Source organism: Anabrus simplex, chromosome 1 (assembly GCF_040414725.1).
Source record: "Anabrus simplex isolate iqAnaSimp1 chromosome 1, ASM4041472v1, whole genome shotgun sequence".
NCBI classification, from domain to species: Eukaryota; Metazoa; Arthropoda; class Insecta; order Orthoptera; family Tettigoniidae; genus Anabrus; species Anabrus simplex.
Genome location: NC_090265.1, coordinates 1,168,474,338 through 1,168,493,815, shown reverse-complemented (window position 1 = coordinate 1,168,493,815; position 19,478 = coordinate 1,168,474,338). Strand labels below are relative to the sequence as shown.

General features: G+C 35.3%; 1 protein-coding gene across 5 annotated transcripts in view; it reads left to right on the top strand.

The window, feature by feature from the left end:
- Window positions 1-19,478, top strand: part of LOC136858147 (cytochrome P450 4c3) — a 244,644-nt gene that overhangs the window by 7,741 nt on the left and 217,425 nt on the right. For 2 of the 5 annotated variants that reach the window (XM_068225432.1, XM_067137473.2), the window contains exon 2: window positions 18,902-19,008. The exons of 1 other annotated variant lie outside the window; for it this stretch is intronic. In XM_068225432.1, coding sequence (XP_068081533.1) covers window positions 18,902-19,008 — 107 coding nt within the window. Of the gene's footprint in view, window positions 1-14,120; window positions 14,141-17,446; window positions 17,524-18,901; window positions 19,009-19,478 lie in introns of those variants that run through there. 2 more of the 5 variants (XM_067137474.2, XM_068225433.1) reach the window with 2 other exon arrangements.

Sequence of the window (19,478 nt, the reverse complement as noted above, 5' to 3'; positions counted from 1 at the left end):
GAACCCTTTTACCTGGTACGTTTTTAGCTCGCACTACGTGAGTTAAGTGTTTCCCGATGTATTCGTCAGGTGGCAGCTCTCTGCCCTTTGTCAATGAAGGTCAAGCTTCCTCCTGGAAGAATAGCATTTTGCTATTTTTGCCTGAGTTTTGGTTTTTATGACGTGAAATATCAACATGGATCCCATATGGAATGGATCAGCCTTTGTGGCATATCAGAATGTTTTTAAAAGGTTGAAATGAATGCTAATGACCCTTTGATCTTTCTAACCATTTGTTTTATATCCCCAGGTACGTGCACTCCTTGCTTAATATTTGTTTCTCTTGTCTTATATTTTTATTACGTACTATTTCCACCATCGTTTGAATGGGATGGATGTATAATATGTGATGCCTCGAAGACATTATTCCTATTAATGATAAGGGCCTCCACCTTTGCTCTTGTACCTTTTGTCTGCATTGAATTAACCATGCGATATAATTTGCGATCCGTGTCGGAACCCATGATGGCCGGATCTGTACGAATCGCGATATACTGGCAACGTATGCATGGTTATTATATGGCCCGAAGGATATGGTTATTGCCTTACTCGGGGCCTGTGAAGTGCTGGCATTTGATGTGCCTGCGCCCGTTATCCTGTGACTCTGGGAGGGCACTATTTTGGTTGTGTCCGGCCCTTAACCTAGTGGCGATATTGCTTTCATGTATATCTTATCGTATTGGAGTGAAAGATCGTGCGAACGTTGTGATTGAATGAATGGAGGACAACAGACGTATTTATGTTTTTATTTTATTGAATGTTTACTTTTCATTTCATTCGATCCCTTTGGGTTTCGTCTCCTTTTTCTTTGAGTCCGTACATGTGTCGATCATACGTTATCACCTTTTCTTGTATGGTTGACTTTTATTTCGGTCACTATCTGTTGTTTCTTTACGTCATATCTTGCGTATGCTTTGGTCCTCAGCCCCCTGTTCACCCTATGGGAGCTTAGGTACTTTTTCCCCTTTTGCTCCTTGATTTTTCGTGGGGAATGGATTGTGTCCTTTCTGATACGTCGAATTTTGTGTAGGCGTGAATTGCATGGGCGTTTTTTAAACATATGATGCTTACATGCACTGACCAAATAATAATTTTCGTGCTATGAATTTGAATAAGAATCAGGTGGGAAGCATGACCTGGGTGAACCTCCTGGCATAATCAATTACTGAATGTAGTCGTCCATTTACCTTGATGGTCGGCAACAGTTGTGTCCAATTGAAATTGCATGTATGTATAAAACCTTTATTATTCTTCCCTGACCTGGTTAATTTCATGTTAAACATTTTCCCTTCCTACTTTTCTTTACTTGATGTTTGTTTGAATAAATTGTGAATTTGAGTAGGTACTTCTCAGCTATCATTCTCAAGTAGCATCAGTCCTTGGTAGATTTAATTTAAGGGACCTGTCTCCTGTTCAAGGCCTGTTTCTTGCAGCCTTTCTCAATCGTGATCCTCGGACTTGAATTAATTTTGTTTATTGTGCCTCTGCGGACTGCATACTTGGGACTTTCGCGTGTGTTTGGGGTGGGGGTTTGACTCACTGCTCAACATACCCTCAATCGCGACATAAAGCTGCAGCTCCCAAAAGTTCAGCGGACCTTCTTCACTGTGACTTCCATGATTTGCTTGAATATGAAAAGTCATTTTTGACACACTCAACAACATTGCGCTTGAGGAATCATCGCGAACATTTTCATAAACATTTCAGAAAATGTAAACTAATACAATGTGGAAATTACAAAGGAGAACTATGAAGAAGGCTGATAGAGTACGCAAAGTGCAGCACCAGTTCTATTCGACAGCTAAGCAGACGGGCAGGTACAGGGAGAAGGGAAATATATGGTAGTGAACCAGAAGGAGAAGTGGAGGGGAGGAGGTGTGGCACAAGCCAGCTAAGCATTGTCCAGCAGGTATTCATCGCTGTTTGCGTGGAACTTGAAATGTTGCAACTTTTAGGCCCCTTAGTTAATGCCCTAATGAATGTCGGCACCCAAAATTGATGCTGGCATCTTTTTTACATGTACCTTAATGTGTTTTCTAAGTTTCATCATGATCAGCAACGTAACCATTGCCAATATTTGTTAGCAAAACAATGCAGAACTAGTCTGTTTCTTGTAATATCCACTAACATTCACAGCCATTACATCTTAGGACCTCTCTGCTACTTGAAGAGGTGAGAACAACCACTAGGTAGCACTAGTTGAGTAATACCTGTTGGTGCTATAATCTAAAGAAGTCAAACTTTGGACCTATCTGGTTTATGGAATCAACCCTTCAATTATAAAATAAACACACATAGAGAACATCACGGTAAAACATAAGCACAATGAGTTATGTAGTTATATCAAGTGGTGAGATTTGTATTTAGGACTTGATCATGAAAGAAACATCATAGGCATAAACCTTATCATATAAGTTGTCCATTATATCTATAGAAAGGCTATGAATATTCAAATTTATATCCTAGCACTCAACATTTGTTATGAATAGAAGATAAGATGAAGTAGGTAAAAGTTCGTATGTTCTGATTAATGTCTTCAAGAACAAGCTCATAATATCTGTAGCATGACAGTGTTTTAGTACATGCAGTTGATTCACTAGGGTGCATATCCAATTACGATTGATTTGCAGATAAATTTATTTTTAAATGCCAATGAATAATAATAATAATAATAATAATAATAATAATAATAATAATAATAATAATAATAATAATAATAATAATTGTTACCGTGTTTTGGTGGTAGGTAGAGGTGTAAGAAGGTGCGGGCGTGAATGGGTCTCAAACTACGGAATCAAAGTTAATGTAAAATTTAACAAGGTTATATTTTCTTTTCAAGATTAAGTAATAACAAAGAACAGGTACTTAGTAGCCGAAACACAATTTGAAATGTACAATTACAGGGGTTACAGAGTTTGGGCTTCGAGCCCTGAGTTGACAATTCTTGAGCAACTAGCCCAACTTTCCGATATACAAATTTTAACAAAGGGGCAGAAGACCCCAATCAAACCCTGGAGCACTTGCTCCAAATTACACAGTAAAGCCTCCTCGAGGCACACAACACTCCGTTTCCAAAAGAGCCACTCGCTCTTTAATTTAAGCCTCTCCCAGGCCACACCAAACTCCACCTTCAAGTTGTCCTCAACGGACATAAACACAGGGGTAAAATACCCAATCTACTGAGGTCTATTAAATGAAAAGCGGTTTAATTAAATGACCTCTAAAACAATTTGAGAGGAGGCGAACTTGCACTCCTAATACACTTTGATTTTAAGACCTACTTTGGCTCTTAGGCCACTGATGCAAGGGCTAATCCCATACTACAGAGGTGACTTAGAAAAGAACAATTTGTTTTACGTTATCGAAGAATAGGTTGAGAAAAATAAGTTCACCTCAAAACAATATGAGTGGGAGCTCGAGAGGGTTAGCACTCTCTATCCCAGTATGTAGCTTTATAAGAGAATAGAGGAAAAGAGTAGTTACATTTTAGGAAAAGGTTACATGGTAGAACGCTTCGCACCCGCCCCGAAAGTTAAACTGCTGAGCAAGAAAAGAATGAATTTATTAATCGGCCATTACCTTATTGTTGACCGCTGCCGAAGAAAGAGGCGCTTCCCGCCTCCTGCTATGTACTTAATACACTGAAAGATCGAACAGAAGTGGCCCGGAGACCCTAAAATCAGCAGTTTATATCCTCTCGCGGAAGGTTCTAGGCGTTAGGGGAATGAAAACACCCTCCCTCAACGTTTTTATTGGATAGGACCCCGCAACAGATTCAAGTTGGGGGAAGATACCCCTGATTGGTCAGAAATTAATTAAAGAAATTCGGGATTGGTTACATTCATAACAAGGGGAAGAAAGGGGTAAATATTGCCAACTTAAACAATGACAGAAAGAAATTTAACAAAGAACAAACTCTTGAAATTAAATTTTCTCCAAAAAAATAGTTCTTTGACTCCTCACTAGGTTGCACTATTGTTGATCTTCAGTAGTGTCCTCTAGAAGAGAAAGTTCACACTTCTTACTTCAAGTGAAACAAAACCACATCAAAAATGACACAGTTCAAAAACTCAAAATTTTCCACGTGGTGACATCTTCTGAGAAAGTAGAGAATTAATAGCGTAGATAAAGTTCAGAGTTCCTCCAGCAGAGGAGTTTCAACTGGCGCACATTTTAAATTAGCGGAGTGGAGGTGTACCGCCCGGTACAATAATAATAATAATAATAATTAATAATAATAATAATAATAATAATAATAATTATTATTATTATTATTATTATTATTATTATTATTATTATAATTATTATTATTATTATTATTATTATTATTATTATTATTATTATTATTATTATTATTATTATTATTATTATTATTATTAATTATTAATTATTAATTACTATTATTATTATTATTATTATTATTATTATTATCATCATCATCATCATCATCATCATAGGGAAGTATTACAGAGGAGGGGGAGGTAAGAGGACAGGAAGAGGTAGGAAAAGGAAACATAGAGTACAGGATAGTAAGAAGGAAGTAGAACAGGGTAATGGCAGTGAGACAAGGGAGGAGGTAATGGGTTCTGCAATCATCAGGGAAGATAAGAGAGATCAGTAGGGGGGGGGGGGGAGAATCTAATTAGGTTGGAGGGATTAAGGCTCTGGCCATGGTAGATTCCATTGTTAGACACGTGGGGAAAGTGTGTGGAAGGAATGGGAACTAGGGTAGAGTGTTATTCAGAGAATTACGTTTAGACAGATGTTGATGAATGTAGAAGAGCAGGAGGAAGGTAACGAGAAGGTATTGGTTCTTCATATTAGTACAGCAAGCAGGAATAGATACCAACATAGTTGGGGATGTGTGGGATCTGGTTAATGCAGTATGGAAGAAGTTTAAGAGAGTGGAAATTGTTGTCAGTGGAATATTGTGTAAGAGGGATGCAGACTGGAAGGTGGTTGGAAAGTGCCATACAATTATTACTTTTATCAGAAATTTAAATTAAACTATAGAGTGGGTATGTCGGGAACTGAGAGCAAGATTTGTAGTTCCTAATGGATAAGTAGGAGATAGAGATGTATGTTCAGATGATCTTCATTTGAACCACAGTGGTATATACAAGTTAGGAGGTTTATATACAAAGGTTACAGGAGATATATATCGGGAAACAGGGTGGGCTAGGGAGCGGTGGTGAGTGTACAGAGAACTGGAAGTCATCTAAGGATGACATAAAGTTGTTATAAACTGTAGAAGTATTATAAAGAAAGGAATAGAATTAAATAATTTAATATATATAACAGATATTGTGACAGAAGTCGAATCAGGCTAAAAAGTGATATAATGGATGCAGAAATGTCCTCATAGAACTAGAGTGTTTAACATAGAGACAAAGAAGATTCAAAAGGAGTGGTAGTATTCATTCTGGTGAAAGAAGATGTGTAAGCTATGAACAAGTTAAAGATGAGAAATATGAGATTCTATATGTAAAGGCTCATCTCTAAAGAAAACCAGCGACTTGATGTTTTTGGGGTGTACAGACCTTGAAAGGGTGACGCTGACACAGAATTATTTGATAAGTTAATCAGCTATGTGGAAAATGACACTGAAAGGAATGCAATTGTAGCGAGTGATCTAAATTTACTAAATGTTAACTGGGATGGTATTGCGAATGACAGAAAGCATGATCAATAAATGGTAACCAGAAAGTGAAAGAACCAACTAGAGGGAAGAATATTCTAGATGTGGTACTGATAAAACCAGATGAATGCTAAAGGGAAACTGAAGTGACAGATGGTATAAGTGATCATGTAACTATTCTCACCATAGTTAAAAATAAATGTGATAGAATGGAAGTTTGTAAAAGGTTTTTTTTTGCTAGTGGCTTAACATTGCACTGACACAGATAGGTCTTTCAGCGACAATGGGATAGGAATGGCCTAGGAGTTGGAAGGAAGCGGCCGTGGCCTTAATTAAGGTACAGCCCCAGCATTTGCCTGGTGTGAAAATGGGAAACCACGGAAAACCATCTTCAGGGCTGCCGACAGTAGGATTCGAACCCACTATCTCCTGGATGCAAGCTCACAGCTACACGACTCTAACCGCCCGGCCAACTAACCTAGTAGTTTGTAAAAGTAGGAATATTAATAATGTTATTGCTTTTATGTCCCACAGTAGGAATATTAGTCAGTACCATATGGTTGATAAGAAAGATATGAGCGAGTTTTACAAAAAGTAGTAATGATGGCAAGTGAACAAATAAACAGCCTATGGGATGGGTTTAAAGCAATTGTTGGGAGTGTGGAAAAAGGTATGTAACATAAAGGTGGCAGGGAATGGCAAAATCCACTGTATTATAATATTATAACAGAGAAATAAAGAGATTATGGAGGAAGTGCCGGTTGGAAAGAGATAGATTTAGGGAAGGTTGTGCATATAAGGAGAAATTGAAGGAACTTACCAGGAAATTAAATGTAGTGAAGAAGTCAGCTAAGGATAACATTATGAGCAAATATAATTGGCAGTCATATGAGTTTTGGTGAAAACAGAAGGGGATGAAGAGGTACTATATGTCACAAACAGGTTCCAGTAAGGATATTCCAGGAATTATAAATCAAGGGGAATGAACTAATCAAATTTACCTTTGATAACAAAGATATTTACAAAAAGATACAAGAGTTGAAAACTTGGAAGGCAACTGGAATTGATAAGATTTCTGGAGATATATTAAAGGCTGTGAGTTGGAATATCATACCATATCTGAAGTATATATTTGATTACTGTTTGCATGGAGGAGCTATGCAAAATGACTGAGGAATTGCTATAGTAGACCCAGTGTACAAAGGAAAGGGTGATCAACATAAAGCGTATAATTACAGGCCAGTCAGCTTAACATGTGTTATATGTAAACTCTGGGAAGTCCGGCCCCGCGGTGTAGGTGGCAACATGTCTGCCTGCACTCGGCGGCACCGGGTTTGATTCCCGGCTGGGTCAGGGGTTTTTAATTGTAAGATTAATATCCCTGGCCTGGGGACTGGGTGTTTGGGAAAACATTCTGTGTGGTTATATTAGATACATTTGCAAAATTACCTAATAGAAGGCCGTTCGGGTTTAGGAAAGGTTATTCTTGTGAAACTCTGCTTGTAGGATTTCAGCAAGGTACAGTAGATATTTTAGATTCAGTAGGTCAAATAGATTGTCAATCAATCAATCAATCAATCAATCAATCAATCAATCAATCAATCAATCAATCAATCAATCAATCAATCAATCAATCAATCACCACTGATCTGCATTTACAGAAGTCGCCCAGGTGGCAGATTCCCTATCAGTTTTTACCTAGTCTTTTCTTAAATAATTTCAGAGAATTTGGAAATTTATTGAACAACTCCTCTAGTAAATTATTTGTAGTTAGGCCAAAACTACTGGACCTAAAGAAATTAACTTTTAGGAATACATTTATATTGCAATGTAGGTGCTCGCTAAGGAAGGATTTTTTGATGTTCCATCGCTAAGAGGGTAAAAAGGGGGGTGTATTTTTTAAATTAGTGTATTTATATCTGAAAAACTTAACACTTAAAAGACATAAAAACTGGTATTTGGAATCTCCTTTAAAAAATAAGGAATCACGTATTATTTTGTTTTCAGAAATGCTCTTAAGGGGGTGAAAAAGGGTGAAAATTGGTTGAATACCTTTTACGAGGCTACTTATATCTTGAAAACTGAAGATGTTACAGTCATGAAATGAATTTTAAAATGAGAATATCTACAATATATTTCAAACAGTAACATGTTATAGACGTCGAAATTGGTATTTGGATTCTCCTGTAAAAGTAAAGGAACATGCATACAGTAATTTGTTTTTTGAAAATCCACTTAAGGGGGAGTGTTAAAGGGGGTTAATTTTTAAAATGAGCATACCTATGGTATATTTTAAAAACAAACATATTACAGACGTCAAAATTGGTATTTTAATCTCTTTTAAAAATGAAGTAACACATTTTTTTGTTTTCAGAGAAAACACTTAAGGGGGTTGGTTTAAAAATGGCTAAAAAGGGGTTGAATTATTTGATTAGAAATCTGGTTTCTCCAAAACTGAAGATATTACAGACATGAAAATTGGTATTTGTAATCTCCTTGAAAAATAAAGAAACACATACTTTTTTGTTTTTAGAAAATTCACTGAAGGGTGGGTGAAAAGAAGTGAAGAAAGTGTTGAATTCTTTTTATGAGGATAATTATATATCAATACTGAAGATGTTACGGACATGAAAATTGGTCTTTGGAATCTCCTGTAAAAGTAAAGGAACACGCATGTCTGTAACATCTTCTGTTTTTGAGATATAATAATTATCCTCATAAAAATATTTCAACAGTTTTTTCACTCCAGTTTACAACCCCCACCCCTTAAGTGTTCTTTTCCAAAACAAAAAAGTATGTGTTATTTTATTTTTAAAAAAGATTAAACATACCAATTTTAATGTCTGCAATATGTTAAGTTTTTGAGGTACGGTATACTGTAGATGTGCTCATTTTTAAAATTCAACCCGTTTAACACTTCCCCTTAACTGGATTTTCAGAAAACACACATTTGTGGTCAAAACTAGCAGCAGGACTGGTACAAAGTGGTCAGAAGAATGGAAGAGGCAACACAGTGTCTTCATGAAGATTTTGGAAGAATAGGAAGGCGAAAGTCATCAAGCCAATGAACAAGTTCCAACGTGCTCTATGAATGGGCATAATGAAACAACAACAACAACAACAACAATAATAATAATAATAATAATAATATATATATATTTAGTATGGCATGAGGATACATTGTTACAATTTGGTTATTAACAAATATGTACAATTACACAAAAAACAGTTTCATCTATACACACAGAACAAGTACGTACTGAAAATCATGATCCTACTTTAAATATTCTGCAGCTCAATATCGAAGGAGCAAGTCGACCAAACAGTGACTATCTAACAAATAATAATAATAATAATAATAATAATAATAATAATAATAATAATAATAATAATAATAATAATAATAATAATAATAATCACTTACTCGCTCCGTAGACTTCTGAGGGACATGAAGTTCCCATGCCGATGTCACAATCTTCTTCCATCCTTTTCAATTTTGAGCCTGCTCTTCCCAGTGATCAATTTGGAATGTCTGGCATACCTTGTTGATCTCCTTCTTCCAGGTGCTTCGGGGTCTTCCTGAAGGTCTTTTCCCATTAAGATCTACTGGTGCTTTGTTATCCTGCATCCTCAGTACATGTCCATCCCAGCACAATCTGTTGGAGTCTTTCACACCCATTATAGTGTGTTGTTGAGAGAGGGCTTAAATCTCATAATTAGATCTTTTCTGCCAGCTTTGAGAGATAGGATCAAACCATGGGCCAAATATTTTTCTATTTCTATAAACTTTATTCTCAAAGACTTGTGACTGCTGCTGCTCTTTCTTGGCTATACTCCTTGTCTGGGAACCATACAGAAGTTGATATAGATGTTGATTCCCATAGGCAACCAGAAATGAGTTAGCTGGAAAATTCATAATGTCCAATAACGGACCATTTATATTGGTACCATACAGAAGAACTGGTCAAATCATTGTATTGTAGATAATCATTTTTTCATTCCTTGTTAAAAACTTGGAGCTTAATATAGTGCTCATAGAGTAAAATGCCTTATTTGCATTCTTAATTCTAGCTTGGTGTTCCTGTTGCCTTCTGTTTAGCTCATCGATTAATACACCAAGGAATTTAAACTCTTCCACCCTTTTAAATATATATTTCCCAATCTTCAAAGGCAATCTGTCAACCTCCTCATGATTTGGTCTCTGTACGACCATGTAATGTGTCTTTATATCATTTACCCGTAAGCCAATTCTTGCTTCCATTTCCTCTAGTTCCACAAATAACTGCCTAATTTTTAATTCATAGCAGCCAATAAGAACAATATCATCCGCATATGCAAGGATTTTATGTTGTCTCCCCAATATGATGCCAACAGGTATGTATGTATGTATGTATGTATGTATGTATGTTCAGTCCGTCAGCGATGCCGCTGGTGGGATCCTCAACAGCTCTGCCATCAGCTGTCATAGATGGCCTAGACATCACTGAAGAGGCGTATTAGGGAAATGAGGAGTGAGGTAGTTTCCCATTGCTTTCCTCACCGAGCCAGAGTTGCTATTACATATCAGTTTGCCAAGCCCACTGAAATGCATACACAAACCGACCCTATGAGCAACATTTTCACACCATTCATAGCAGGGACAGGCTGCATAAGGATTGACATTACTAGCATCGCTCATACCTCGGTCACTTTCATATTGTCAAAGCCAATGATAAGACAGAGACAGATCTATGAAAGTAACAAAATTGCTCTAGTCTATACCAGAAGACATAGTGCACTGTTAACACTAGGTCCTGCCAGCAAAGGCAAATGCCAACAGGTACACAAGCTAATTTCCTGATAATCTTCTCAAGTGCAATGTTGAATAGAAGAGGAGATAGTGCATCCCCTTGTCTCAGACCAGTTTTATTCTGGAAGGAACTTGATTTTCTGCCCATGAGCAAAACACAGCTAACATTACCATCCATACACAGTTTTCACATTTTAATTAATTTTATGGGAAAGCCAAACTCCATCATTATGTTCCACAGCCCTTCTCTATGGATTGAATCATATGCCTTGAAGAAATTTATAAAGAGATAATGAACCGACTCCTTGTGTTCCCACACCATATCATTAATAGACTTAATTGCAAATATGTTGTCTGTAGTGGATCTGTTACTACAAAAACCATTCTGATATCCCCAATAACATTGTAAACAAATAGTTTTAAACACTGTAAAAGAATAAAAGACAGAATTTTGTAGGCCTTGTTTACAAGAGATATACCACGATAATTTTGAAGTTCTTCCTTATCACCTTTATGAATTGGGACAATAAGTGATTCCTGCCATTCTTTTGGAATAACTTCATCATGCCATATCCTTATAATGATCTTATGTATGTATTTATGTATCTTTCTCCACCATATTTAATAAGCTCAGTAGGAATGTTATCACTACCTGAAGCTTTTTTGTTTTTTTAAAATGTATAATACTTTGTAATACCTCTTGATATGATAGCTCTGGTATTTGTTCTTCTGATGGGGAACTAGATGGTTTACCAATACAGGTTTCTGGATTGTCACAATTCAGCAATGAATTGAAGTATTGCTTACAGTAATTTAATAATTTGTCCTGATCAACAAATTTCCAGACTTACGGTATCTCTCTTAATACTCAATCTTGGTTGAAATCCTTTTTTAATTGTGTTGAAAGTTTCATACATCTTGCGAATGTTCCTGTTTGAATAATAATAATAATAATAATAATAATAATAATAATAATAATAATAATAATAATAATAATAATAATAATAATAATAATAATAATAATAATAATAATAATAATAATAATAATAATAATAATAATAATAATAATAATAATAATAATAATAATAATAATAATAATCATAATCATAATAATAATAATAATAATAATAATAATAATAATAATAATAATAATAATAATAATAATAATCATAATAATAATAATAATAATCTATATCATTGACTTTTGTTGTTCACAGTATATATGGATCATTGAATAAAATATAAAACAGCAGTGAGGAATTCAGTTCGGTGAAAATGTAGCAAGCAGTTTGGCCTAAGCTAACAACTTTGTCTTAATGGCAGACTATGCCAAAAACCTGTAGTGTAATAACCTGGAGTCTGAAAAGAGATGATGGATGTGAAAATGAGCATTTCCAAGACTAAAATGATATCAGCTGGGAAGAAACCCAAGAGTACTGCATATTAGGATGAGGATACAAAACCGGAACAGAAGATGGATCATTGAATGTTGAAACTTTATTGCAGAAATTCCTAAGGTCATCAGTAACATTACAATTGTCTATGAACTAGACCTATATATAGTACAATCCAAGTACATATGTATGTATGTTGGGTATTCAGCCCGAAGGCTGGTTTGATCCTCCACAGTTCCGCCAACAGCTGTCGTAGATAGCCTAGGCTTCACTGAAGAGGCGTACTAGGGAAATGAGGAGTGAGGTAGTTTCCTGTTGCTTTCCTCACTGAGCCAGAAGTTGCTATTATATATCAGTCTGCCAATAATCCTAATACAGTTATCTTATATTCTTCATATATTTGTATCATATAGTAATTATATTAAGAAGTTCTACAACAAGAAACAATGTTTATCAAATAAATAAGAGTAGAGATACATTCAGTAAAAAATAGTGAATATCTAAAGAAGGGTTAAGATTGAAATTCCTACATAAGTTCAAAAAATGAATCACAGGTATACAAGCATGTGTTAATTCATTTCTTTTTCATGTTGATTTTAAAGGAGTTAAAAGTCAACTGCATCTTTTGTTGTCATAATTTTTAATGATCTAAAATTCTGTCTGCAATGTGCTTGATAGGGGATACTACTAACTATTCTAATGGGCTTTTTTTAAACTTATATAATCTTCCTGATTCTCTTTGGTGAGCCCAAAGAATTACACCATAAAACAGGTAACTATGAACATGACAAAAGTATATAGTTCTTAAAAGTTTCTACACTCACATAGGATCTCAGTTTCTTTAGCAAGTGTATGACTTTGTTAACTTTGTTTTCAACTCTGCCCACATTACAAATCCAGCTTAATTTAGGATCAGTTAATATCCCCCGCCCGGCCCCCCCAAAAAATTACTGAATTAGGATCCTCTTCTGCTCTATAACCAGGAGCAAATTATAATGTATCTGGATTTAAACACCAATCTTCAACTGTCTCCGAGGTAGTTTCAGTTAGATGTGTTATATCATATTCAGAGTTTGCTTTTAAACATAGAGCCAAATCACCTGCAGGAAAATATCCATCTAGAGAAGGCCCTATGATGTTGTGGGACAAGTCATTAACATAAATTATAAACAAAGTGAGCCCAACGGTTGACCCTTGAGGCATGCCCTGAACTAATGGTAAGAAGGCTGAAGTCAAATTTTTAAAAGTAACCCGCTGGTAAGATTGGACTAACATGATAAATGGTTCATCAAGTCCATAAAACCTCCACTTTTCTAACAACATTTCATGAAAGACTGTCAAAAGCTCTTGAAAGGTCAAACTGCTGATATTTAATGGAATTCTGTTATCTAAAGCATCAAGACAATTTGAAATCAAGGTAGTAGCAGCTTTGACAATTCCTAAACCAGATCTATACTCAAACTGGCAATTACTAAACAGATCATGAGTTTTAAAATATCAGTTGTTTATTAAAACTAAAGAAACTTTGAAAACTATAAGAACTATGGTTATATTGGCCTATAACTATTCAGAACAGATGTATCACCACTCTGATAAATTTGTGTGACTCTAACAACCTTGAATTAATTGGGATAAACAGACTCCAATATGCAACTCTTGATTATATATGTTAGAACTTCACATATAAAATCAACGCCATATTTTAGAATATTTGAACTTATGCCATACACATTCTCACAACGGCTGTTTATCAACTGAATTATTACTTGATATAATGTACATTAGTAACCTCAACTATCTTAAAACTGAAGGTACTCTAGGTTTTCTGGCCCTGTGGTCTAGGGATAGCATGCTTGCCTCTTACTCGCAGGTCCCGGGTTCGATTCCCAGCCAGGTCAGGGATTCTTATCTGTATCTGAGGGCTGGTTTGAGGTCCGCTCAGCCTACATGACTACAATTAAGGAGCAATCAGATGGTAAGATGGCAACCCCAGTCAAGAAAGCCAAGAATAAACGGCCAAGAGGATTTGTCATGCTGACCACACCACACCTCATAATCTGCAGGCCTTTGGGCTATGCAGCAGTCGCTTGGTAGGGGAAGTCCCTTCAGGACTGTTGCACCATGGGGTTTGGTTTGGTTTTACCACTAGGTTTGGTAATCTCTTCAGATAAGAGATAAAATCTGTGTGATAAACATTTGACTAAACTTTATCTACTATAACCTGGGTATCCATATCTGAAGCTATCAAGTTGCCTGTGTTGAGATAAGGCTCCTGTTTAGGTTTGTTCATCTGCCTATTAACTACTTCCCACATTGCTTTGTTTTTATTTTGTGACTGGGTAATAAAGAAATCATTTGCTCTCTTCCTAGTTCCTTTTTTTAATGATAAGAATTTCTTTTTATGGTATTTGTAAAGCATCTTAAGTTATCACAACCTGTACTCATGTAGAGATCATATGTCCTTTTACATAGTTGCTTCGTATCTTCAATTTCTGTGCTATGGTCCTTATTTTTATTATGCCCCATGTTCTACAACCTACAGATATTAGAAGAAAAACCCTTTCGACAGATAATATAAAATTTTCCATTAAAAAATTATTTTAGTTTGTAATTGTTGACATAGGAAATATTTCATTCTAGTTTATTTTTGATAAGAAATTAAGTAAATTTTAAATATTTTCTTCCTTCATAACCCCTACTTTTCTTCATACAAAATGATGTACATCATAACTACTTACTTTTGAAATCCATATATATAAAATAACATGTCCTGACTGACTGACTGACTGATTTATCATCGCCATGACAAAACTACAAGAAATTAAATTTTTGGAATACATTTATATTAGAGTGTAGGTGCTCACTAAGGGAGGATTTTTGAATATTCTGTTGCCAACAGGGTGAAAAGAGTGATGAATTTTTAAAATGAGGTATCTATATCTCAAAAACTTAAATGATTACAGATGTAAAAATTGGTACTGTATTTGGAATCTCCTTTAAAAATAAGGAAATATGTATTTTTTGTTTTCAGAAAATCGCATTAAGGGGGTGAAAAAAGGGGAAAAAGTGGATGAATACCTTTTATGAGGATACTTATATCTCAAAACCTGAAGATGTTACATACATGAAAATTGGTATTTGGAGTCTCCTTTAAAAAAAAAGAAATACAAATTTTTTGTTTTTGGAAAGTCTATTTTAGAAACATATCATGTTACAGACATGAAAATTGGGGTATTTGGAATCTCCTGTAAAGGCAAAGAAATGTAGATAATTTGATTTTGGAAAATCCACTTAAGGGGAACTAAAAAGAGGGTGAATTTAAAAAAAAATCATATTAAATATATCTCAAAAACTTAACATGTTACAGACGTGAAAATTAATATTTTTAATCTCTTTTAAAAATAAAGAAACTTATTTTGTTTTTGGATAAATATTTAACCGGGGTAAAAAGGTCTGAAAAGTGGGTTGACACCTCATTATTAGGATACTGATATCTCAAAAACTGGAATCTCCTTTAATAATAAAGAACCATGTATTTTTGTTTTAAGAAAATCTTCAAAAATTGGGGTGGGGGTTAAAAATAAGTAAAGAAGGAGTTGAATTCTGTTTATGAGAATACTTATAACTCAAAAACTGAAGCTGTTGCAGATGTGAAAGTTGGTATTTTGAATTTCCTTTAAAAATAATAAAACAGGTAATTTTTGTTTTTGGAAAGTCCACTAAACAGGGGAGAGGGGTGGAAAGAAGTGAAGAAGAAGTTGAATTCTTTTTATGAGGACACTTATATCTCAAAAACTGAAGATACTACAGATGTGAAAAATGGTATTTGGAATCTCCTTTAAAAATAAAGAAATGCTTAATTTTTTTGTTTTCGGATAATCCACTTAAGGGGCTGAAAAGAATTGAAAAAGCGGGTGAATTTTTAAAGTGAATACTGGTATATCTACAGTCTGTTAGGTCATCAGCTCAGAGGCTGGTTGGATCCTCAATAGCACCACCAAAGGTTATGCAGTTATAAGGAAACCCCAAAAACCAATGGCAGCACCAAAATGAGGCGTACTAGGCAAGATGAGGCGTGAGGTAGTTTGCCATTGCTTTCCTCACTGGGTCAGAATGTACTATTGCAGCACGACTGACCCTATGAGCAGCACCTTTCATAACATTTAGATGCACTAGTGATGCTCTGAATGTCATTACTCAGCACTACCCATACCCCAGCAACTTCCATATTGTAACAGCCATGGATGTTGACTGGGACTTCGGTGGAAGCTACACTTTACTCTGGCCTGTGCCAAGAGATCGATGCAAAAGTACTGTATCCATCAAGAAAATATGACAGCAGGCAGATATCTACAGTATATATCAAAAACTTAACATGTTACGGACAAGAAACTTGGTATTTGGAAAGTCCTTTAAAAGTACAGGAACATATACTTATTTGTTTTCGGAAAAGGCACTTAACGGGGGTGAAAAGAAGTGAAAAAAGAGTTGAATTATTTTTTATGAGGATACATATATCTCAAAAACTGAGGATGTTACAGACGTGAAAATTGGTATTTGGAATCTCCTTTAAAAATAAAGAAACATGCATATTTTTGTTTTTGGAAAATCCACTTAGGTGGGGTGGGGTGGAATGGGGAAGGACTGGTAAAGGGGTTAAATTCTTTTTATGGGGAAACTTATATCTCAAAAACTGAAGGTGTTACAGACATATAAATAAGTATTTGGAATCTCTTTTAAAAATAAGGAAATGTACTTTAATTACTTTTTCGACTTGAGAAAAGACAGTTTCTCACCTGTGCAGCTCTTTGTTGCATGGTCGCCTTAGCCCCAAAAGGCAATATCACAAACAAGGTTTACAAAGAGATTCTGGGGTAAATGAAACTCAATTTTTTGGTGAGTTTTAATACTTCAGGTATTTTTAGATAATGTCTTAGTTCAGTGCCAAGGAACGATTACTTTTATCAAATTACGAAGTCTGCACGAGTGAAGCCACATGTAACTGCTAGTAGATTAATATAGTAACACTGCCCAGTGATCAGAAACAAGTGTTTCTAAGATGCAGCAGCTAATTTTGTAATTATTATTAAACACTGTATTATCTATACAGCTTCCATGATCTTTTCTTCTTGGTCTGGTAAACCATAGTCAAAATGTATAACCCAAATGAATTTAATATATCACTGAGTTTACAATATTGAAGGGAGTTCTTATTTCTAAAATTTACATTAAATTCAGCACATAAAATAACCTTAAATTTATGCACATACTCTAAGATACAATTTAACCTGTCCAGAAACAGATTAAAATCCCTATCATCTCCATTAAAAAGCAAAAATAGCTACAATAATTTGATTAAACTCTTAATAAATAGGAAGCAGAGAACTCACAAACCATTTCTATGGACATCTCATTCACTGTATTCAAGTATTTAGGATGTGTATACTCTCAGGATGGTAGCACACTAAGTGAAACTGGACCAAGGTGGAGCAAATCTAAGGCAGTGTTGTAGTGGTGATAAACAGTATTCTGTAAGGAAAAAGTCAGCTCTCAGACAAAACTATCTTTACATTGATCTGTTTTCAGAGTGAATGCTGGGCAGATCTGGGATATTTTATTCATAATCCGGAAGTAACAGACATTGAAGTTGCTGGTTCAATCAGGTGAGAACAATGGCATGAGGGTGCTCAGAATGAGGAGATAAAGGCTAAGTTAGTAATTAACTCAGTGGATGAATGAATGAAGTGAACCTCCTGCATTTGTGTCAATCTTTAGATATTACATAGTTGTCTCCATAATTATGTATATTCTTCTGAAATATTTAAGCACTCTGAAGCTTGATTCAGATGTTAAGAGGACCTTATGCCATTGTTCATGTTTGTGGCACCACAAATTATATTGTACTTGATATCCATGCTGATTAACTTGACATCACAAGGAATAATGAGAATTAAATTCTCTATCATACAGTCTATTCATAACAATCTGAATTCAAATCATTTTTAACAACATGCAGGCAATTTTTAACTTGGCAACAGTAAATGTTTGATTTCACTGCCTGGTTCCATGGCTTAATCATCAGCATCACAGCCTTTGATTTAGATGATCTTGGGTTCAGTTCCTATCCAAGTTGGAGATTTTAGCAACATCTGGTTAATTCCTCTGGCTGGGAGACAAGGTATTTATGTTTGTCTCAATACAACTCGCCATATACACACAATACCTCACAATACCAAAAACCAGCGAATGAATACATCCCTCAACCTAGGTTTGGCATCAGAAGGGGTACCAGTATATAGTCTTAAAGCAGGGCCAAGTACATATATGTAAAACAGTTCACATCCGTGGTCCAACCTCAGCCTACACTAGAAAATTGATTACCAGATTAATTTCAGGGGACAAAGACTGCTGAGCACAGGACTAGCCACTAGTATTTTAAGGAATATGATTGCCTGAGTTTGAGAATTTAGGTTTCATCAGGTTATGTTCCAGGGAGGGTTGTCCAGCATATTCCACATCTTGTTGTCTGTCTATTCATATAACCTTTAGTTATCCTTGTTTTCTTTATTATTTTATCATTTCCTTGTTTGTTTTTATTTTACAGGTATAGCTATGAAAAGAGGGAAAGTACACAAATCTAATACAATTGGTTTTGGAAAAGAATAAACATTTTAGACATGACTTTAGATGATAGCTTCTATTTATGTAGTCAGTATTATCAGATAAAAGAGCTGAAAGTATAACTAACCTTGGGAATTTGGCTAACATCAATTGGTCTCATAGTAATCCTGTCCTTGTCCAATGGATGTGTGGGGGAACAACAGCACCCTTTAGAAAGATACAGATTGATTCAATTTTCTTTCAAAATAATGAACAGAATATGGTACCAGTATGAATAATAATGTTGTCATCATTTACAGTGTTTGAAACTAATACAAGTGGGGAATAACAATAATCTTCTTCACCTGCCAATGGGGTACTTTAAGATGTGCTATATCTTAAGTGCACCATAATGTATATATTGCCTTTTCTATGTTGCAGATGTATACAATTTAATGAAGAGCTATACTGAAAAATATGGTCCAATTTTAAGAATATATGGATTTGGTCTTGCACACGTAATGATATCCGATCATGAAATTATTGAGGTAAGAACTTGGCTCTTACAGAATATTACCAGAGTAGATGACAGTTCATGGACATTCACACTATATGATATGTGAGGCCATTGCTCTATTTCAATCAAATGAGTGAGCAGCCAGTATCAGTTTAACACAGATATGTTTTTGAGCTGGGGGTCTATCTGGAATTAATGTCATTAATTTAGCATAGACAATTTTGAGCAGATAGGAAACCATCACTGTGGTAACTAGTGTTCATCATCTATCTATACTAAGTCTTTATCATCTTCTTCCTCACGTTATTAACGTGTGCCAGAACTCTGCCTTCTGTATATAGTAGGTATAAATGGTGTCCGTCCCCGCAGTGTAGTGGGCAACGCGTCCGCCTGTCACCCGGCGGTCCCGGGTTTGATTCCTGGCTGGGTTAGGGTTTTTTAATTGTAATGATTAATATCCCTGGCCTGGGGACTGGGTGTTTGTGATGTCTTTCATCTTCC